This window comes from Bos grunniens, chromosome 7 (assembly GCF_055505025.1).
Source record: "Bos grunniens cultivar Pamir isolate PY7600 chromosome 7, Bosgru_T2T1.0, whole genome shotgun sequence".
NCBI classification, from domain to species: Eukaryota; Metazoa; Chordata; class Mammalia; order Artiodactyla; family Bovidae; genus Bos; species Bos grunniens.
In genome coordinates, this window is record NC_141171.1 from 6,188,971 (window position 1) to 6,211,253 (window position 22,283).

At 48.9% G+C, this 22,283-nt stretch overlaps 1 protein-coding gene and 1 long non-coding RNA gene across 5 annotated transcripts in view; one reads left to right on the forward strand and one right to left on the reverse strand.

Annotated features, from left to right (window-relative positions):
- Nucleotides 1–386: 386 nt before the first annotated feature.
- LOC147368167 (uncharacterized) lies at nucleotides 387–22,101 on the reverse strand. Of its 2 annotated transcripts, XR_015166532.1 has the most exons (3): nucleotides 21,970–22,094; nucleotides 16,942–17,210; nucleotides 387–770 (listed from the first exon to the last, which is right to left on the reverse strand). It is a non-coding gene; the product is annotated as an uncharacterized LOC147368167 (long non-coding RNA). The 2 variants fall into 2 exon arrangements; XR_015166531.1 differs by lacking the exon at nucleotides 387–770 and having other exon boundaries at nucleotides 16,336–17,210; nucleotides 21,970–22,101.
- Nucleotides 21,420–22,283, forward strand: part of CPAMD8 (C3 and PZP like alpha-2-macroglobulin domain containing 8) — a 99,547-nt gene continuing 98,683 nt past the window's right edge. For all 3 annotated transcript variants that reach the window (XR_015166530.1, XM_086408601.1, XM_086408602.1), the window contains exon 1: nucleotides 21,420–21,720. Coding sequence is in view for 2 of the 3 variants with exons in the window: in XM_086408601.1 (XP_086264727.1) it covers nucleotides 21,488–21,720 (233 nt within the window). In the remaining variant the exon portion in view is untranslated. The remainder of the gene's footprint in view (nucleotides 21,721–22,283) is intronic.

Here is a 22,283-nt window from a genome sequence, read left to right on the forward strand (position 1 = left end):
TGAAGAAAAAAAAAAAAAAAAACGAAGACCCTACATGTCACAACTGAGATCCGGCAGAGCCAAATAAATGAATACATATTTTTTTAAAAAGCTTACATCTGCTAACCTCAACCTCCTGTTCCACACCACCCCCAGCACCCTTCCCCTTGGCCACCACCAGTCTGTCCGCAGTATGATTCAACGCTAACTCCGCAGAGTTAGTGTAAACCCCACAGTAGAGCGCTCAGTTGCACAAGACCATCCCCATTTTCCATGCCCTGGCCAAGGCCGGGCCTCCAGGACTTCTGAAAGACCTGAAATACATCGTGGATTTCAAAGATCCCTTTCTCGGCTTCAATGCTTTGCTAGAATGGCTCATAGAACTCAGGAAAGAACATTCCTTGTTGTTACTGTTTTTGTTTGTTTGTTTGTTTTTAATAAAGTGTAGGACTCAGGGACAGCCAGACAGAGGAGACACACAGGGCAAGGTTTGTGGGAAGGTACGTGGAGCTTCCATGCTCTCTTCAGACACATCACCCTTCCAGCACCTCCACGTGTTCACCAACCCAGGAGCTCTCTGAACGCTGCCCTTCTGGGTTTCTATGGAGGCTCCGCGACATAGGCACGACTGACTCACCGTTGGTTTTTAGTGATTCAGTGTCAATCTCCAGTCCTTCTCTCCCTGGAGGTCAAAGGGGTGGAACCGAAAGATCCGACTCTCCAATCACGTGGTTCATTTCCAAGGCAACCAGCCCTCATCCTCAGGTGCTTTCCAGAGGTCATCTCAGCACCTGAAATTCAGGTGTGATTGAAAAGGGATTATTTTAGGATTTCCCTAGCGGTCCAGTGGGTAAGGATCCACCTGCCAATGCAGGGGACATGGGTTCAATTCCTGGTCCGGGGAGAGTCCACACGCCACAGAGCAATTAAGCCCATACGCCACAACTACTGCGCACAGAACAACTAAGCCCGAGCACCACAACTACTGAGCCTGTGCTGTAGAGCCCAGAGCCATAACTGCTGAGCCCACGCACTTCAACTTCTGAAGCCTATAGCCGGTGCGCCGCAACGAGAGAAGCCATCGCAGTGAGAAGCAAAGCTCCCCACCCCCACAGCCGGAGAAAGCCTGCTGTGCAGCAATGAAGACTCAGCACGGCCGTAAATATACAAACAGAATTTAAAAAAATCTGACGTTATTCTTTTTTAAAGAAAAGGGTGTAAACAATAAAAGACACTTTTCTATTTCAGAAACGGGACTGAAACCAAGTATTTTAGCAAAATATGTTCCTGTTGCTCTTATCACTTAGGAAACAACAGCGGGTTTAGGAGCTGTGTTCCTGAACAGGTATATATTTCTTATTACATTATAATAACTAAAAAATAACAACACTTCCTAATCCCTCCTGCCTGTCCCTCCCCCTCTTTCTCAAGCAGCCACTTTGGGTCACTATAGTTTGCATTTTCTATAAGTGGAACTTTATAATATGTACTCTTTGTCTTCTTTCAATCAGCATTATTATTCTGAGATTTGTCCACGTCATTGCATGTGTCCGTATATCTTTCCTTTTCATTGCCTCAGGGACTGTGTTCCACAGGGTGAACATGATTCCTTTCTATCAAGTGCTTTCCACATGCCAGACAAGGTCCCAGTGAGTTGAATCTGCAAATTGAGTTTTAATCCCCAAATTGGTCTGAAAGGAAGTGTTGTGATCTCCACTTGACAGCTGAGGTAATTAAAAGACTCAGCTTTTCCCAGCTTACACAGCTGGTAAATGCAAGAGTCAGAATTTGAACTTACGTCTGGCTCCAAAATTCACTTGCTCCACTGGACGTCTGCTCTGTGCATAATAAGAATAGGAAAGAGTTTTATTTGAGCCAGACTAAGGACCAGCCCACGGAGAAGGCAATGGCACCCCACTCCAGTACTCTTGCCTGGAAAATCCCATGGATGGAGGAGCCTGGTGGGCTGCAGTCCATGGGGTCGCTAAGAGTCAGGCACAACTGAGTGACTTCACTTTCACTTTTCACTTTCCTGCATTGGAGAAGGAAATGGCAACCCACTCCAGTGTTCTTGCCTGGAGAATCCCGGGGACGGGGGAGCCTGGTGGGCTGCCGTCTCTGGGGTCACACAGAGTCGGACACGAGTGAAGTGACTTAGCAGCAGCAGCAAGGACCAGCCCAGAAGTCATCTTTCCAGATCACTCTGAGAAGCTGCTCTGGAGAAGCAGGGTTTTCAGCACAGTTTTTATATCTTGAAAGAACAAAAAACATTAAACAAGTCAGGGTTACATTTCTTTAGTGGTCCAAAATAAAGAACAGGCTAGCACGCACACAGCGAGTAGGCATGGCCGGGCACCTGGGAACGGAGTCTTATCATCAAAGGAGGACTAGCACTGTCACTCCAGGAGAAGGGGCATTTAATCTTTATTTTCTATCGTGGACATTCTTTACTTCCGGTCAACGTGGCCTTTCCTTAAATAAATAAAGCGGATGTACAATGTATGTGAGCTTCCCTGGTGACACTACTGGTGAAGAATCTGCCTGCTGATGCAGGAGACGAAGGAGAGGAGGGTTAGGTCCCTGGGTGGGGAAGGTCCCCTGGAGGAGGAAATGGCACTCCACTCCAGTATTTTCGTCTGGAGAATCGCACAGACAGAGGAGCCTGGCAGGCTACAGTCCATGGGGTCACAAAGAGTCGGACACCTGAACACACACACAATGTATCTATGATAGGCCACGAACAGGCTAGTTTAGTTAGCATAAAATTCAAGTTAACTTATGCATAAGGCAGAATGACTTCACTATATCCCAATATGTGAATTTTTTATTTTTTAAAATCAAGACCCTCTGGAATCCTGGCCACGCTGAGTGTTCTGGGTTCCTCAGCAGCAAGATGCATTTTTTTTTCTTTCTCGTCTTTTCTCTTTTTCTTTCTCTTTTCTTTTTCTTTCTCTTCTATGTTTTTTAAAAAACATTTATTTGGCTGCCTCGGGTCTTGTTTGCAGCATGCAACATCTTCCTTGCATCATATGGGATTTTTCACTGTGGTACAGAGACCAGAGTACAGGGGTTCAGTTGTTGTGTCGAGTGGGCTTAGTTGCTGCACAGAATGTGAGCTCTTAGTTCCTTGACCAAGGTTTGAACCCACATCCCCTGCATTTCAGGGCAGACTTTTTTTTTCTTTGATAGCTTCATTGGTAAAGGATCCACCTGCAATGCAGGAGACCCTGGTTCGATTCCTGGGTCAGGAAGATCCACTGGAGAAGGGATAGGCTACCCACTCCAGTATTCTTGGGCTTCCCTGGTGGCTCAGGTGGTAAAGAATCCACCTGCAATGTGGCAGGCTTGGGTTCGATCCCCTGGAGAAGGAGATGGGTACTGACTCCAGTATTCTGCCCTGGAGAATTCCATGGACTAGTCCATTGTGTTGCGAAGTCAGACAGGACTGAGCGACTTTCACTTTTTTTTTTCAAAATTATTTCTAATCAGACACTTCTGTTTTGCATGTACTCTAAAGATACACCGTTCCTGCTTTTCCTTCTTTATTAAAAGATACCCACAGGAAATAAAACCTCTGAACTGGCCTTCTCTGAATACTGTGGGGTGATTCTTAACCACTGGACCCCCAGGGAAGTCCCTTCTCTTTTCTTTAATGGAGATGAGATTCACACATACCATAAAGGTAACCATTTTAAAGGGAACAATTCAGTTTCATTCAATATATTCAAGAAGCTGTACAACTCTCATCTCTGTCGGGTTCTAGAACATTTTTTCACTACCCTGCCCCTGTACCCATTAGCAGTAACTTCCCCTGAATCCTGAAAGCAGCCAGCAATCAAATTTCCAGTACGACCCCCTCCCCAGGGCATCTGTCCCTGTTGGCAAGGTCAAGGTGTGCCTGCCTACCTCACTCCCCCTCACCCCCACCCTGGCAGGGTGCCCAGCGGGTATGGGTGGGAAAAGGTGCCCAGGCTCTGTGAGTGGAGGTCTCCTGCCCCCTGCCCGATGCATGACCAGAGCTAGAGAGGAAATCCTTTCTCCTGCCTTGGGGCTTCCACTTCCTAAGGATCTCCTGTGTCTGCAGAGGCCTGCTGGCCCAGAGCCAGCTCTCCTGCTCGGCACAGACCATCTCCTGTGGCCTGTCCAGGTTCCAGTGATGCTGAAATCTCAGCCTATTTTCCTGCTGAAGCAAGCACAGCCTGTCACTCTTGGAACAGCACGATGGAGAAAAACTTCGGCCTCCCGAGGCGGGGGCCGGGGGTGGGGGTGGGGGTGGACAGAAGCCATTCCCAGAACAGGGACGCAGAGCCAGGATAGACTTTTAGATCCAAATTTTCAAAGCAAATTCAGCAGCGCCGTCTGGGGCTTCAGGTTGCTGCCCAACAGGCACGCAGGGCCAGAGGGTGGCCACAGCGCCAGACCCTGCCACACTCTGGCAGAAGATCATGCCTGGAGCTTATTTTTATTTTTCTACATTATGAAAGCATGATAACACATTTCCAGGAGACTTTGGAAGTACAGAACTAGGTTCCATATATTACAATTATTTTTTTAAGTAGATGATTTTTAGCGGGAATTTCAATATCAAACTCTCAAACATTAATAGAATGAATATACAGAGAATTAGAAGGATATATGGAGCTTCATTTTCTTGAGTAACTGATTTAGTGAGAGATTTCATACATTTCACCCATTTTCTTAAAAAATGGAATTTAAAAAAATATTTATTTATTTATTTATTTTGGCTGTGCCAGGTCTTAGCTGTGGCATGGGGAATCTTTGATCTTTGTTGGGGCATGACTTTTTTTTTTTTCAATTGTGGCAGGCAGATCTTTAGTTGTGGCTTGTGGGATCTAGTTCCCTGACTGGGGATGGAACTCCGGGTCCTTGCCTTGGGAGCACAGAGTCTTATGCACTGGACCACCAAGAAAGTCCACAATTCACCCATTTTAAAGGGCCCAATTTAATGGTTTATAGTATATCCCCAGAGTTAGGCAATCCCCACCAGAGCCCATTTTAGAACATTTCTATCACCCCATAAAGGGCTTCCCCGGTGGCTCAGATGGTAAACTGCCTGCTATGCCCTGGGTTGGTAAGATCCCCTGGAGGAGGGCTTGGCAACCCACTCCAGTATTCTTGCCTGGAGAATCCCCAAGGACAGAGGAGCCTGGTGGGCTACAGTCCCTGGGGTCACCAAGAGTCGGATATGACTGAGCAACTAACACACACTTCACTCCAAAAAGAGACCCCATGGCCATGAGCAGTTATTTCTTGTCCCCTCCCACAGCAGCCGCACCCCCACCCCTGCTCCAAGCCACTAATCTGCTGTCTGTCGTCTCTGTGAAATTTGTTTTGAATAAAATGTTTTTATTTTAATGTGACTGCAAAGAGAACAAAACTTCCCAAAGTTCTCTTTTAACATCCAAAAGTCATGAAAATATTAGATTTTATTGGTCCTGCCAATAAAGCACCCCACAAAATGTGCTACAGAAGTTTGTTCATAAAACACATCTTTCCCTTCATCAAGCTAAGACTCTTTAGTTAAAGGGTGGCAGCAGATATGAGGACCCTAGTATATAATAATATAGAACCTAGGACCCTATATTATGATTAACTATCCATAACTAATAATATAAACAGTGTCTCTGTGGATTTGTCTTTTCTGGATATTTCACATCAATAGAATCATACACTGTCTGTCTGTGTCTGACTTCCTCCTCTCAGCATGATGTTTTTCAAGTTCATCCAGGTATTAGCATGTGTCAGTGCGTCATCCCTTTTTTATGGCTGAGTAATATTGGAAGGAAAGTTATGACCAACCTAGATAGCATATTCAAAGGCAGAGACATTACTTTGCCAACAAAGGTTCTTCTAGTCAAGGCTATGGTTTTTCCAGTGGTCGTGTGTGGATGTGAGAGTTGGACTGTGAAGAAGGCTGAGTGCTGAAAAATTGATGCTTTTGAACTGTGGTGTTGGAGAAGACTCTTGAGAGTCCCTTGGACTGCAAGGAGATCCAACCAGTCCATTCTGAAGGAGATCAGCCCTGGGATTTCTTTGGAAGGAATGATGCTAAAGCTGAAACTCCAGTACTTGGGCCACCTCATGTGGAGAGTTGACTCATTGGAAAAGACTCTGATGCTGGGAGGGATTGGGGGCAGGAGGAGAAGGGGATGACAGAGGATGAGATGGCTGGATGGCATCACTGACTCGATGGACGTGAGTCTGGGTGAACTCCGGGAGTTGGTGATGGACAGGGAGGTCTGGCGTGCTTCGATTCATGGGGTCGCTAAGAGTCGGACATGACTGAGCGACTGAACTGAACTGACTGTTCCACTGTGTGAATGGATCACATTCTGTTTATCTATTCATCATTTCATTATTTATTGATGGACATTTGGGCTGTTACCACCTTTTGGCGTTTGTGACTGGTGCTGTTGTGGTTGTGTTTGTACAATTATCTGAGTCCATATTATCAAATCTCTCAGGTATATATTTATATACATATATATATATATACACACACATATATGTATGCATGCTAAGTCTCTTCAGTCTCTGAGACCCTATGAACTATAGTCCCCCAGGCTCTTCTGTCCATGCAGATTCTCCAGGCAAGAATAGTGGAGTGGGTTGCCATGCCCTCCTCCACGGGATCTTCCCGACCCAGGGATCAAACCCTCATCTCTTGTCTCCTGCATTGGCAGGCAGGTTCTTTACCACTAGTGCTACAAGGGAAGCCCATATATATATGTATGTATATACAAGTAGAATTGCTGAATCATATGCTAATTCTGTATTTATCTTATTGAGGAATTGCCAGACTACTTTCCACAGCTACCACACGATTTTAAATTCCCACCAGCAGTGTGCAGGTATTCCAATTCCACCACGTCCTCCTCGACACTTGTTAGTTTCTGCTGCTTTGATAGTAGCCATCCTGACAGGTTCGAGGAGGTATCTCATCATGGTTCTGATTTTCATTTCTTTGATGACTAGAGATTTAGGGCAACTTGTCATGTGCTGATTGGTCATTTGTGTATCATCTTTGAAGAAATGTCTATTCAAGTCCTTTGCCTATTTTTCAATGAGGTTTTTTGTCCTTTTCTGGCTGTTGCTGAGTTATAAGAGTTTTCTTTTTAAATATATTCTGGTATTGATCCCTCATCAGCTATACTGTCTGCAAATATTTCATCCCGTTTCATGTTGTCTTTGTACTTTCTTGATCGTTCACTCCCCACCCCGCACCACATGGCATGTGGGATCTTAGTTCCCTGACTAGGCATTAAACATGTGCCCCTCGCATTGCAAGTGGAGTCTTAACCACTGGACTGCCAGGGAGTCCTTCTTGACAGTCTTTGATGCACAAAAGTTTTAATCTATTTTCTTTTGTTGCTTTTGATTTTAGCATCATATCTAAAATAAAATGGATAGTGAGTCTGCCAAGTGGGGTCCTAGGCTGAGGGATCTCTGGGGACGGATGACTCAGGAGGGGGTGGGGCAGGGGCTCCTGTCCCAGATCGTATTCTGCGATGGGCAGGGTGATCAAGTCACACCCCCTCCCTCTGCCCTCTGTTGTGGAGCTCACCTTTTGACAGTGGGCAGGAGAGGGTGATGGCTGGGGCTAAGGCAAGAAGGGGAAAGACCAGGAGACTGACCTAGATTTTCTTCCTTCCCTTTTTTTCTTCCCTCTTTCTCTCTCTTTCTCTTTCTTTTTATAATTGAAAAAGAATATACTAATCTTAGGATCATGCAATTGTGGATATATGACATCATACATTTGTTAAAACCCATAGAATGGATTTCCCAGGTGGTGAAGTGATAAAGAATCCACCTGCCAATGCAGGAGATGCAAGAAACTGGGGCTTGATCCCTGGGTTGGGAGGATTCTCTAGAGGAGGGAATGGCAACCCATTCCAGTAATCTTGCTTGGAAAACTCTATGGACAGAGGACCCTGGTAGGCTACAGTCCATGGGATGGCAAAGAGTAGGACATGACTGAGCGACTCAGCACGCACTTTCTGAAAATAGAATGTGCACCACCCTACTATAAACTGCAGACTTAAATAGTAATACATCAATATTCATATTCATCAATTGTTAACAAATGTACCACCCCAGTGCAAGATGTTAATAATAGGGGAAATTGTTGCAAGGGGAACTGTGAACTTTCCAGTCTACTTTTCTGGAAACTTAAAGCTGTTAAAAAAAAAAAATCTATAAATTAAAAAAAAAATGAAAACAAGAAATGCTATATGGTAGTGATACAATTTGCAATGATTGCAAATGTATGTGAAAAATGAAAGAGAGAAAAAGTAATATTAATATATTTGGTAAATACATGGTCAAATTTTTAAAAATATTTTTAATAATTAAAGATAAAAATTTAAATGATTTTTAAAATTTTTCAATAACTTAAAGTAATTAATTAAAATTTAAATCCTTTTTATAATTTCTTTTGAAATAATTTCAGAATTACAGATAAATGGCCAAGAACCTCCTTTCAGATGGATTCCCTGAAGGTGGACATTTGGTCCTGTTTGGCCCCGGTCCCTTGCTTTCTAGATCTCCACTCATCACAGTGCTTTATTTTCTGAATCATCCCCGAGCAGTTGACACATATGCTACTCACTCACCTGACACTATCCCACAAACAAGGACACTCTCCTACAAAACCCACTTGCGACTGCATGAATCCACCATTACACTAGGGTGGTGCCGCCAGCAGTCACCAGGTGCCATCTGGACTCCGGCTGACCGTTTAGTTAGAACATTGAACATTTCTCAGTCTTTCCTTTTCCTTCATGGTCCTGATGGTTTAAAAGAATAGAGTTTAAAAAAAAATTTTTTAATGTATTTATTTTTGGTGCGCTGGGTCTTGGTTGCTTCACGTGGGCTTTCTCCAGTTATGGCAAGGGCGGGCTACTCTCTCATTGTGGTGTGTGGGCTTCTCATTGCGGCGGCTTCTCTTGTGAAGCGTGAGCTCCGGGCATGCAGGCTTCAGTAATCACAGCTTTCAGGCTCAGGAGCTGCATCTCAAGGGTTGAGTTGCTTTGCAGCATGTGGGATCTTCCCCCACCAAGGATCAAACCCATGTCCTCTGCATAGGCAGATGGATTCTTAACCACTAGACCTTCAAGGAAGTCCTAAAGAATAGGGTCTTAATAGAGAAAGAAGACAGATGAGTGGTTACAGAAGAGGATGGAGGGGTGGTATGATAGCTAACGGGCATGGGATTTCTTTTTGAGATCACGAAAATGTTCTGTAAATGCCTATGATGACACTTACACAAACGTGTGTCTGCATGCTCAGTCACTTTAGTTGTGTCCAGCTCTTTGCAACCCACTGGACTGTAGCCACCAGGCTCCTCTGCCCATGGAATTCTCCAGGCAAGAATACTTGAGTGGGTTGCCATTCCTCCTCCAGGGGATCTTCCCAACACAGGGACTGAACCCACATCTGCGTCTCCTGCATTGCAGCAGTTTTACTGCCGAGCCACTGGGGAAGTACATACATATATATACATGTGTGTGTATACACTATAGTATACATACTGAAAACACCATTGAGTTGGACACTTTAAATGGTCAAATTGTATGGTGTGTGAATTATATCTCAATAAAACTGCTGGGAAAGAAAAACACACACACCCTTTCAGTCTGTGGATGACTCTCAACCTGGAGCTATCAGTAGACCCTATGTCCAGAGTCAGGCCCCCGAATTCTTGGCAGGACCACAGAATCAATGATGTATTCTTCTCAGGATACCACATCAGGAAGCTCCCCTGTCATCTGGTCCCTTCACTGGGTATTATCTTGTGTGTAGTAAAGAATTGAACCCGATTCAAAGAGAGTCTGGACTTTGCTATTGGCTCTTGGGACATGCCCTCTAAACCTCTGGGATATTCTGCCTGAGAAGAGTGTGTTTGTTTACCTGGAAACTTGGGCCACCCCAAATAATCTAATTTACGATGGGGACCTCGGGCTGTGTGGTCTCAGGTTGACCCCCAGATGGCCTGGAGACTAAAGGTCAGGCACATTGGCAGTTGACCTCGGACCTCCAATGAAAACTCTGGACATTGAGTGAGCATCTCCGGTTGGCGGTACACCGTGTGTGACGTCACACATTGCCAGGAACATAACTCTTTGCTGATTGCACTGGGTGGGGGAACCTTTTGGAAGCCCATGTCTGGATTTCTTCTAGACTCTTCTCTTGGCTGATTTTAACCTATATCCTTTCACTGTCATATGTAACAACTTTCAGTGAGTTCTGTGAATCCTTCTAGAAGATTATTGAACCTGAGGGAGGTCTTCAGTTCAGTTCAGTTGCTCAGTTGTATCCAACTCTTTGTGACCCCATAGACTGCAACACACCAGGCTTCCCTGTCCATCACAGACTCCTGTAACCTGCTCAGACTCACCTCCGTTGAGTTAGTGATGCCGGTTGCTCTTGGTGTCAGAAGTGAGGGTGGTCTTATGCCTCCTAATTTCACACTTTGACACCAAGAGTCTCCACCACAAGGCCCTGTGTTCCCTTTTGCACTGGGAGGTTTTTTGTGGTCAAATCCTTTGTGTCCACACCAATCACCTGTTCGTTCCACCCTCCTATCATCATCATTAGCATCTATTATGATCCTGCCTGAACTAGTTATCTCCATGGTGGGTGACAAAGGGCACTTCTGTGTTCCTGTTACTTGTCTCAGTTTATTAGTAGATAGTCTATACCACTGATTCTCTTGGTGAGTGACAGCTCATAAAAATGGGCTATGAATCATTACTTGATAGAACTCATAGTATGGTGGCATCTTTCCAAACATGGTTTTCTTGGGAAACGGGTATTTTGTGCAAATACCAAGAATTTGGTTTCCAAAGTGAAAAACTTGGGATCTTCTAAACCAGTGATTCTCAGCTGGGTGTGGTTTTATTGGCATCTGCTGGGTTTGCTTGTGCTTAGTCACTCATTTGTGTCCGAATCTTTGTCACCCTATGGACTGTAGCCTGCCAGGCTCCTCTGTCCATGGGGATTCTCCAGGCAAGAATACTGGAGTGGGTACCATGCCCTCCTCCAGGGGATCTTCTCAACCCAGAGATCGAACCCAGGTTTCCTGCATTGCAGGTGGATTCTTTACCATCTGAGCTACCATGGAAGCCCAAGAATAGCATAGACAGCCGCCACCCGCCATGGCAAAGAATAATCTGGCCCCAAATGTCAGCAGTGCTGGGGCACAGAAATCCAGGAATAAAGCCTTAGAGTTGCCCTCACTGGCTTTCTACAGTTAGACCTTCTCTTCGCGAGTCTAAGTGGGAGCTCTGAAAGGTGTGTTGCCCTGCACGGAGATGCTGCACCTGGATCGCTGTTCTTCTCAGGAACCAGCCCCCGATCCTTCACTGGCTTTGGAAAAGCAGGTGGCTTGCAACCGAAGCCATTTTCTGACAATGGGATGCCCGTCCTGTTCTGGGCTGAGGGGCTACGGAAGACGTGAGTGGGCACAGAGGGGACGCACATGAGTGTACAACCAACTGAGGGCTGGACACTGTCACGCTGTGCTGTCTGCTCAATCTCTTCAACAAACCCTGTAGGGCCAGAATCGGCCCTCCAGGATGGTCCATGAAATTACCCAGCTGGTGAGTGGCAGAAGTTCAGACGAGACAGGCTTGTCCTTCTCTCTGCCTCCTGCATGTCCCACCAAATCCTGGCCAGAACTTGGGTACCTTTGGTGAGATGCAAAATGTTGCAAAGCCCTGTGTTGGTCTCTCTGCTCTCTCTCTTGATTCTCAAAAGTCCTTCCTCTTATCAGAGCCATCTCTCTCTCTCTCTCTCTTTTTGGTCACACCATGCAGCATGCAGGATCTCAGTTCCCTGACCAGGGATTGAAATCGGGTCCCCTACAGTGGGAGCACAGAGTCTTAATCACTGGACCATTGGGGAAGTCCCCACTGCAGTTTCTTAAAAACCACAACGAGATGTTCACATCCATGCCTGGCACTCTCCCTTTGCCCCCCCTCCCCACCCCAACTCTTTAGACTAAATCTGAGTTATCAGGGAAATGCAAATAAAAACCACAATGATATACCTCCTCACACCTACCCGGATGGCCAGAATCAAAAAGTTTGACATTAATAAGTATTGTCAGGGGTGTGGAGAAATTGCAATCCTTGTGCACTGTTGGTGGGACTGTAAATTGGTGTGGCTGCTGTGGAAAACAGTTTGGTGGTTTCAAAAAAGTGAAATAGAATTACCCCATGATCCAGCTATTTCACTACTAGGTACGGACTCAAAGGATTGAAAACAGGTGTTAAAAAAAGCCTTGCACATGAGTGTTCATAGCCAAACTATGAACATTCACCATTGCCAGAAGGTGTAACAACCCAAATGTTCACTAACCAGTGGATGGATAAACAAACTGCGGCATGTCCATATAGTGGAGTATTATTCAGCCATAAAAAAGAATGAAGACTTGATTCATGCTACAGCATGGATGAATCTTAAAGACATTATTCTAAGTGAAAGAAGCTACACATCAAAGGCCACATAGTCTGTGATTCCATTTATATGAAACGTCCAGAACAGGCAAATCTGCTATGGGGAAGGACAAAACCTGACTTCAGGTTGGACCTGTGACTTTAACCTTTGCTTCCCATTGCTTTTGTTCAGTAAAAGGATACTGTCTACACATAACGTCCTGCCTGGAGAAACCTTCCTCTCTGCCTGAATGTTAAACTAAAGTGCCTTTGTTCAGGGAAACATTCTGATTCTGTTCATCTGTGAATGGCTGGAAGAAATAAATGAACACATCCCTTCCCCAAGCCTGGCCAGTCCAGGAGATATTTGCAAGATTAATGTCTTTTTAAACGGGAGTTGGTGATGGACAGAGAAGCCTGGCGTGCTGCAATTCATGGGGTCGCAAAGAGTCGGACACGACTGAGCGACTGAACTGAACTGAACTGAAATTTTACTTCCTCACTGCTTCCCCTTCTGTGTTCTGTGAAAGAAACTGGCACCCAGACCTCAGTAAGATGGTTATTTTGAGACATTAGTCTGCCATCGTCTCGGTCTGCTGGTTTTCTGAATAAAGTTGTTATTACTCGCCTCAACACCTTGTCTCCCAACTTATTGGCTTATGTGGCAAGCAGAGTGAGCCTGGACTAAGTAACAAATCTACAGAAATAGAAAAGCAGATTAGTGGTTGCCAACAGCTGGGGGCGTGGGGTGGGGATGGAGTATGACTGCTTAATGCACACAGGGTCTCTTTTCAGAGTGACAAGATGTTCTGGAACTAGATAGAGGTGATGCTTATGCAGTGTTGAGAATGTACTAAATGGCAATTTAAATAGTGATCTTTATGTCTCTGGATATTGCAGATATCCACCTGGTAACAAGGCCTTAGGATAGAACAAGACTAGAGGGTCCTTTCAGGTTGGGAGGTCCCCTTGGAAGAGATGATGTTTAAGCTGAGACTTAGAGACTAGCCAGGAGGAGATGGCTATGCAGAGAGCTGGAGGAAGGGCCTGCAGTCTGTGGACACAGCCTGAGCAAAGGTTGGGCGGTGGGACCTGGCCTGGTGGAGGCTGGAGCAGCAGGAGATGACCTTGGTCTTGACCTTAGTCCTGAAGGGGAGGGAATCCTTGTTTTGTTAATGCACACGGGCAGGAAGAGGACAGAGAAAAGCCTAGCTAGACTTGCCATGGTGCCACAGGCATCCACAGTGCAGACAAAACCTGCTCCCAACTTGGATGGGCTCTAGAACCTTCTAGGGGAGCACAGGGTGGCAGAGGGAACTGGGGGAGGGCAAGCAGGAAGCCTTCTCAGGCCACAAGGTTCAATGGGACCCTCTTCTCTGCAGGAATGCTCACTGAATCCTAGCACCCCTCTTGGGCTGCAGCTCATGACTGACCCACAATTCATGACTGACCCAATATTTCAGCCGTCATCATTAGCCAGGATGAGATACTGTTGCTGGCATGAGGCCCACATTCTCCGGATTCCAGATTTTGGAAGGAGACCTAGAAGTGGGTGCACAGGGGAGAGGAGCCCAGAAACAGCTCTGGTTTCCTGGGTGCGGTCGCTGAACAAGGCCCAGAGCTGAGCTTTCTGCACACACCATAGTCTTGCTTAGTCCTAGCAGCATGTATGAGGGTGGGGTTATGACTATCCCTGTGTGATGGACAAGGAAAACCAAGTCCAGATTGATCAGCACTGCCCCAGATGTGGAGCTGGGTTGGGACCCCTAGGTCTGACTCCAAGCCCCCACCCAGACCCAGCCCTTCACTTGCTGCGATCTGGACTCTGACGCTATCAGAATGACCCAGTGGGGCCAAAGCTAACTTAGGCCAAGGAAGTGATGAACTGGACTTAGGCACAGACTTCAACTTATATAGCTATTATTCCCTTCCTAGGCAGTGCCTAAGAAATCACTTTAGATTATTTGCTGACAGGTCCCTATATTAGGATACATAGGATCCGCCTATAATTCATGTCCACCCAGAATCTCAGAATACGATCTTATTTGAGTCATAAATCCAAATGCATTTGGGTCTTTGCAAATGTAACTAATTAAGATGAGGTCATACTGGATTAGGGTGGGCCCTCGATCCAATAGGGCTGGTGCTCTTGTGAGAAGAGGGAAATCTGGAGACTTCCTATTGGCTTCCCCACGTGGTGCAGTGGTAAAGAATCTGCCTCCCAGGGCAAGAGACAAGAGACTCAGGTTCAGTCGCTGGGTTGGGAAGATCCCCTGGAGGAGAAAATGGCAATCCACTCTAGTATTCTTGCCTGGAAAATTCCATGGCCACAGGAGCCTGGCAGGCTACAGTCCGTGGGATGGCAAAGAGTTGGACACGATTAAAGCAACTTAGCATAGCACAGCAAATGCACAATAAGATACCAAAAGGCTACAAACCGATTGCCTCTTCTGAGGTGCCCCGGGCAAAAGCAGAGTACTGCGCATGATCCCTGTGCCCAGCACCAAGAAGGGGGTGGGCAGCCACCTGAGCTACACCTCCTGCCCAACCTACTGATCTGCCCCCACCCCCCACCCCATTTAAGGAACTATCTCAACTCCCATCTCAGAGAGTGACCAAAGGCATCAGTTTCTTTCTTCTTAAATTTTTTTTTTTAATATTTATTTATTTGTCTTCATCGGGTCTTAGTTGCTGCACTCAGGATCTTTCTTTGCAGTACATGGACTCTCTAGCTGAGGCACATGGGCCTAGTTAGCCCAATGCACGTGGGATCCTAGCTCCCCAACCAGGGATTGAACCTGCATCCCCTGCATTGCAAGGTGGATTCTTAACCACTGGACAGCCAAGGAAATTTCAGCACCTGTTTCCTGTTCTCACTTGCTTGTACTGCAGTCTTGCCTGAATTTCTGGACTCTTATCAATTTCTATTGATTTAAGAGTCCAGAGGGATTCCCAGATGGCACTGGGAAGGAACCCATCTGCCAATGCAGAAGACGTGAGAGATGTAGGTTTGATCCCTAGGATGGAAGGTCCCCTGGAGGGAGGGTATGGCAACCCATTCCAGTATTCTTGCCTGGAGAATCCCACCGACAGAGGAGCCTGGTGGGCTACAGTCCATGGGGTCACAAAGAGCTGAACACGACTGAAGTGACTGAGCACACACACCAAAGAGTCCAAGGACCCTGGTATGGAACAACTGGAGCAGTATATCAACAAGCCAAGGTATACCAAAGATTGCCAACAGCCACTAAAATCTGGGAGAGAGGCAAGGAATATATTCTCCTCACAGTCTTCAGAAGGAACCAACCGTGCCAACATTTTTATTTTCAGATTTCAGACCGCCAGAACTGTGAGGGCACAAGTTCTTGTTGTTTAAGCCACCTGGTCTGTGGTCTTATATTACAGCAGCTACAGGACACTAATAAAGACCCCAGAAGTGGTTGTTGCATCTGCAAACAGCATGGATTTCTGCCATGGACTGGAACTGCAAATAACAACTGGAAAGCCCTCTGCCAACGTGCCTCTGCGCCCTACACTGCTGTGAAATTGCTTGGACATTTTCACGATGCAAAAGAGCAGGACATGGCGTGCACATAAGCAGCGTCAGGGGGAGCTGGCTTTGGGGAATCTGCATGGCAGAGATCTCGTCCTTAGTGTTTGCCTTGATCTCTGCTGAGCCCTGGACTGAGCTTAAGGTCAGGTGCGTGAAATCCACCTTCTTGTTACTGATCTTTATTAATTCCACTGCAAAGTGGAAGTGAGCTGTTTTGGGCTTCTGTGAGATGCTGGAAATACAGAGTCAGAGAGGGAGGGAGAAAAAGAAAGCCAAGACCTGCCAGCGTGGGCATTCCCAAAGCACATTGTTTGCTTTTCAGAAATATATACGCAAACGAGTGTATTTGCGTGTGTTTCCATATGCCATCATTGCTCTATTGAGATGTCATTGACACGCCATCAAATTTACTTGTTTTCAGCATACAGATCAACGTTCTTCATAAACTTACAGATTTTACATCATGACAACCCAGTTTTAAAATATCTTTTCATGCACTTGTCAGCCATTTGTATATCTTTTTTGGGATCCTTCCCCAAAGTCCGCCCTGGGAGGGAGCTCACACTAACCAGATGGAGAGCCCTCTGCTTCTCTGTCGAGCCAGCACCCCCAGTCCTCACACGCTGGGGGCACAGCAGACACAGGGTGAATGACATCACACAGGTGTGGGAAGATCCCCCAATCACCCTTCCCTCCCCTCCAGGCTCCTGCTTCCCAGGCAGCGGGAGGTGAAAGTGCTTGGGTCTTGCTGAAATCGCCTTCCTGCATCCCTCTCCCTGGTTACTCTTCTCCCCTGACCCCATACCCGATCTTCCCTGATATGTGGGAATCACCCACGACCCCTCCTTCCTTTATCGGTTTGTCCTTCATCCCCTGCATGGACACACAGGCTGCTTCTCACTTTTCACCGCCCCTGAATAACACAACTGTGAAAGCTCTTGGCCAGGTCACCTTGAAGCATCCGTGTCCTTCCAGCAGGGTCAAGGGTCACATGCAGTTTCAGCTTCATTAACATCACTGGCCACACCACTGGTGATGACCTGGCTGTGTCCTCCTGGGCAGCAAATGTCGCTCACCACAGCTGCTCCTGCCCTGTTCCCCCTCTGGCTTGGAGGGACTGGCCATTCGGTGCTGATCCTCTATCTTCTGCCGGCGGTGAGCTCATCAGATGCCATGTCCCGACTGCTGGGTGCTTGGTGGCCCCAGGACCTGCTGGCTTTCTGGAAGAACAAAACACTTCTTACAATTGGACTGTCTATCTCGTCCTCCCACCCACACCCAGACCCAGACCGCCACGCCACTCATCACTGGTGCGCTGGGACCTATTTAATGATCTCTTCTAGTGGGGTAAACGCAGCCAGTTCTGCCCTGACACATGCTTGAAAATGACCACGTTCTTCACACCAACCACAGGGCTCATGGGAAAAAGGAGGCAGGACAGCACCCTCAAAAACCGTTACCAGCGACGCATTGAGAAAAGATAGGGACTTGCTGACAGCACCGTTGCCCACGCACCAAATGGCACGAAATGACATGCATTAGGGCGCATACGGCACTTGACCTTGGAAAATATCTGAGGTTTGTGTGTGCATGTGATGTGGGAAGGCTGCAGACTGTGGGTCGCTGTGCTAGAAAGAGGTTTTCTGAAATGAAACTGGGGCTGGGCAGGGTGGCTCCTAACAGCTCAGGCAGTTAGATGTGGAGGGTCTGTGTCTGTGTGTGTGTGTGTGTGTGTGTGTGTGTGGTTTGTATATTCCTATGTGGCTGTGGCCAGCGTGGTGCTATTTCCTGAATTCACTCCAGGTTTCTCACAGACCAAATCCTGCATTAGCAAGACCACATTCCATCAAATTATGTTCAAATCTTTCCCTTATGCATCCATTGTGTTGGAACAAATTTTTGTTTTCAAAACAAGCTTTAGGGCAGAATTGGCTGTACTCCCCCCACGGCCAGCTTCAAGCTGCCAGGAGGAAGTCACTACGTGGGAAGAGACACATCATGAGAGTCTTTTCACCACCAGATTCAAAGGTCAAGGATACTCCCAAGAGCGCAGAGAATAGGATGATGTAGTGAAATAATGAAGAACTGATCACTTTTGCACACTTCGCTTTTATTTTTAATATGGATTTTTAATAGAAAGTTGGTATAACTTAATTTTTAGTAGTTGTTGTTGTTCAGTCTCTCTGTTGTGTCCACCTCTTTGCAAACCCAGGGACTGCAGCACGCGTGGGTCTGTTACCCAGCGGCTCACACAAGTGCTGGAAATGTGTCAGTGTGGGACTCTTCGCAGTGTCCCACTGCAGCTCACGGGGACGGGGAGGCTGTCACATGTGTGTACTGATGCCCACTCCCAACCAGGGGCCCAGCATCCGGCAGCGAATGGTGCTCAGGGCCCAGAGGAGTCAGACAGGAAAGCGGGTTCACTGGGATAATAAGATCATGGCTTCGGTACTGGGCACCACAGAGCGATGTTGAGGGCTGGATGTTGAGGCACAGTGGTCTGCTGTTCGCTTCCTATTCACCCCATTAGTGAAGGGAGGATTGCTGTTGTTGTTCAGTCGCTAAGTCGTGTCCAGCTCTTTGTGACCCCATGGACTGCAGCACGCCAGGCTTCCCTGTCCTTCACTATCCCCCAGAGTTTGCTCAAATTCATATCCATTGAGTCAATGATGCTATCTAACCATCTCATCCTCTACTGCCCTCTTCTCCTTTTGCCTTCAATCTTTCCCAGCATCAGGGTCTTTTCCAATAAGCTGGTTCTTCTCACCAGGTGGCCAAAGTAGTGGGGCTTCAGCTTCGGCATCAGTCCTTCCGATGAATATTCAGGGTTGATTTCCTTTAAGATTGACTGGTTTGATGGCCTTGCTGTCCAAGGGGCTCTCAAGAGTCTTCTCCAGCACCACAATTCGAAAGCATCAATTCTTTGGCGCTCAGCCTTCTCTCTATGTTCCAACTCTCACAACTGTACATGACTACTGGAAAAACCACAGCTTTGACCGTATGGACCTTTGTCAGCAAAGTGATGTCTCTGCCGACAGAGGATGCCTCACGCTAAATAGTGCAAGACAGCCAAACACGAAACACCCAACACTGAACAGGTGAGATGGAGAGCAGTCTGTTAGTTATGTATATTCACAGCTCTGGTTGGGGTGGGGGCAAGACACAGCTGGTCATGCAGGACCCACACTTGGGAGCTGAGTGGACCGCCAGAGGCTGTGGGAGGCAGGCTTTGTAGTAACCAGAGGGCGGGGTGCCCCTGCTTTCCGCAGGAGGGCATAATCAGCTTATCTTAACAAGAAGAAAGTGAGGGGATTCCCTGGCGGTCCAGTGGTTAGGACTCTGCACTTTGACTGCTGTGGGCATATTCCCTGATCGGGAAACTAAGATCCTAAAAGTCAGGTGGTGTGGCCAAAAAAAAAAAAAAAAAAGAGAGAGAAAAAACCAAGAAAGAGAGATCTGCTAGCTAAGATTGGGTGGGGGGCAGCTGGTTTGGCTACCAGGGAAAGCAGCCAGGTGGGGTATAGCCTCTCTTGCCAAGTGGAGGCCAGATACAGCGAGAGCAGTGAACTCAGCTAGGCTTTTGGGGACCTGCATAGGCAGTACCTGAAATCTGAGGCCTTATGGGACAGGCAGTCTGGGAAGGAGGGACGGTAGAGGTACCCCTGAAGGTGGAAGGAGGAAAGGCAGCTATGGGAGGAAGAACACCCCAGGAAGAAGGGGCAGCTGGCACTTAGGCTGGGTGGGGTGGTGGTGGTAGTGAGTTTGGGGTCCATGGAACCCCGGAGGCATGTGTGACCAGAGCCCAGTGGAGGAGCGAGCAAATGGAGGGGCAGGAGGCTGGCCTCGAGACTGGGGAGTGGAGCCTGGTTTATGGAGGAGAAAGGGAAGGCGTGGGCTTTCCCAGATGGCGCAGTGCTAGAGAATCCGCCTGCAATGCAGGAGTCACAGGAGACTCTGGTTCAATCTCTGGGTCAGGAAGATCCCCCGGATGAGGGCATGACTACCCTGCTCCAGTATTCTTGCCTGGGAAATCCCAGGGACAGAAGAGCCTTGCAGGCTACAGTCCATAGGGTCGCAAAGAGTTGGACAGGACTGAAGTGACTTAGCACGCATGCAAGAGGGGGTGTGGAGGGGTGGGCAGATGTGAATTAAAAGGATTTCACTAGGCAGCCCTGCTTGGTGCCAGCCTGGCTGGGACAGGAGGCAGGCAACTCCTCCTGGTCTCTCAGCATTGCTGCTGCCCTTGTTGCCCTCCGGTCCACTGTGGCCCCTGCACACCCCCTTCCACCGTCCGCGGCAGCAGGTCCTACCTCTCCTGAAGCCCCCACTGCCTGCCCCCTTGGTGCTCACCGGGTGACCAGGGCTTGTGGAATGGACTGGTGGGAGAGACTGCCTGGAGGACCCACTATGCCTGGGGGGCAGGGAGGGTACAAGGGAAGCTTCTGGAAGCAGCAGGAGTCAGGCAGGCAAAAGCAGAGACAGAGGGAAAGAGTTTAATAAAGGCAAGCAGTGGAGGTCAGCACAGGGTGGCACAGGGCATCTAGGAACTAGGGTGAGGTGGGAGCCATCAGGGCACCCCCCGGTTTGGACTTCTTGGCCTCAATAAGCCTCGAGAGCCAGGAGGATTTGGGGCAGGAGGGGCACATGGTCAGTTCTAGAGTACTAGAAGTACGGTCCTGACGGTCCTGATGGCCGCAGGAGTCCCCCTTAGAGAGACCGCCTGGAAAAGCTGGGTATGGTATGAAAGGGAAGTGCCCCAGGCAGAGGGAACTGCAACAGTGAGGGCAACCTGGGAGAGCAGGAGGGGGCACCCTGCTCTCAGAGAGGGAGGGGGTCCTCCTCACCCCTGCTGCTTGCTAGAGGGGAAAGTGAGGCCCAGAGAGGCAGGGGCCTGGCCTAGGGCATCTGTGGATGGAGGAGGTGGGGAAAGGACCAACAGTCTGATGTCTGGAGGCAGCTGCGGGTCTGGAAGTTTCGTCCCTTGGCCCGCCTCAGTTTCCCCAAAGAGCTCAGCCCCTCCTGTGTGCGCACTGAACAGGTTGCCCGGTCAAGGCAGGGGCAGGTGGGGGGCCCTGCAGGGTGTGGGGTGCAAGCGGCGCGGAGCAAGGCGGCACCCTAGTGGGGCAGGGCGGGGCTGGTCCCTGGGGTGGGGGGATGAGGGACGGCAGTAGAAAGGGAGAGATCCAGGGAGGGGCGCGTCCGGAGAGAGAACGGGGCTGAGTTGGGGGGTGCGAAGAGGAGGGCAGGGCAGGTCCGATGAAGGGGACAGATTGGGCCAGGTCTTGGGGTGCATCCGGGCAGAGGGCGGGGCGGTCCCAGGAGAGACTGGGGGAGAGTCGGTGGGTGGGCGGATGGGTCCGGAGAGGGGGCGGGGCCGGAGACCGGGAGGGGGTGAGCGGGGCGGGTCCGGGCAGGGGCGGGCCTGGGGACGAGGCGGGTCCGGGGAGGGGGCTGGTCGCCGGCTGCCCCAGCCTGGCCGGGCGCTGAGTGGGGGCGCATGGCGCCAGGCGCACGGCGCGGGGGCTGCGAACAAAGGGCCCCCGGCGGCGAAGCGGGGACGGCCGCGCTCGGACCCCGGCCCTGGCCTGGCCCTGGCCAGGCCCCCTCCCCCGGCGCGGCGCCCCCGCGGAGCGGGAAAATGTGGGGCGCCCAGCTCGGGCCGCTGCTCCGGTTCTTGCTGCTGCTGCTGTCGCCGCGGGACGGCGTGCGCGCTGAGCAGCCCCAGGCCCCGTGAGTAGCCCCGGGGCGAGAGAAGGCTGGCTGCCTTCTCGGGGTGGGGGACGCGGGGTCTGGCTCAGAGAGGTTCAGCGATCTGTCCAAGGCCACACAGCCTCCGACCTGGGCGGGACCTGAGTCTTGACCTCCCCCTAGCCCCAAGAGTAGGACTGGAAAAGGGGCAGCCTGAGACTTCAGAAGCGTCCCCCGGAAGGTACTGGGACCCCCCCCAGAGCTAAGGCGGGGAGGCCACCCCTAGCTCACCTCGCCCCCTTGGTGTGACCAGGGCTGGCTTCTTGGGTGGCGATTTCAAGTTATCCGTGGCTTGAAGGTAAGAGGTGCGTGTCTTGGCTGAGAAATGGAAGGAGAGACCTACCGTTCTTTTTCCTTGGGAGGGCGTGGCGCTGGGGGAGGAAGTGTTTGTTTTGCTTCCACATTTTTCTTGAAGTTTACTTACAGAGCTTCTGGTGAGCTGACACAGTGAGGAGGGGAATTCACTAGCTGCTAAGGAGAACTGCCCATGAGTTGGCTTCACAGGGAATAGTCCCAGACCTGCCAAGTTTGGGTGAGCCCTGCGG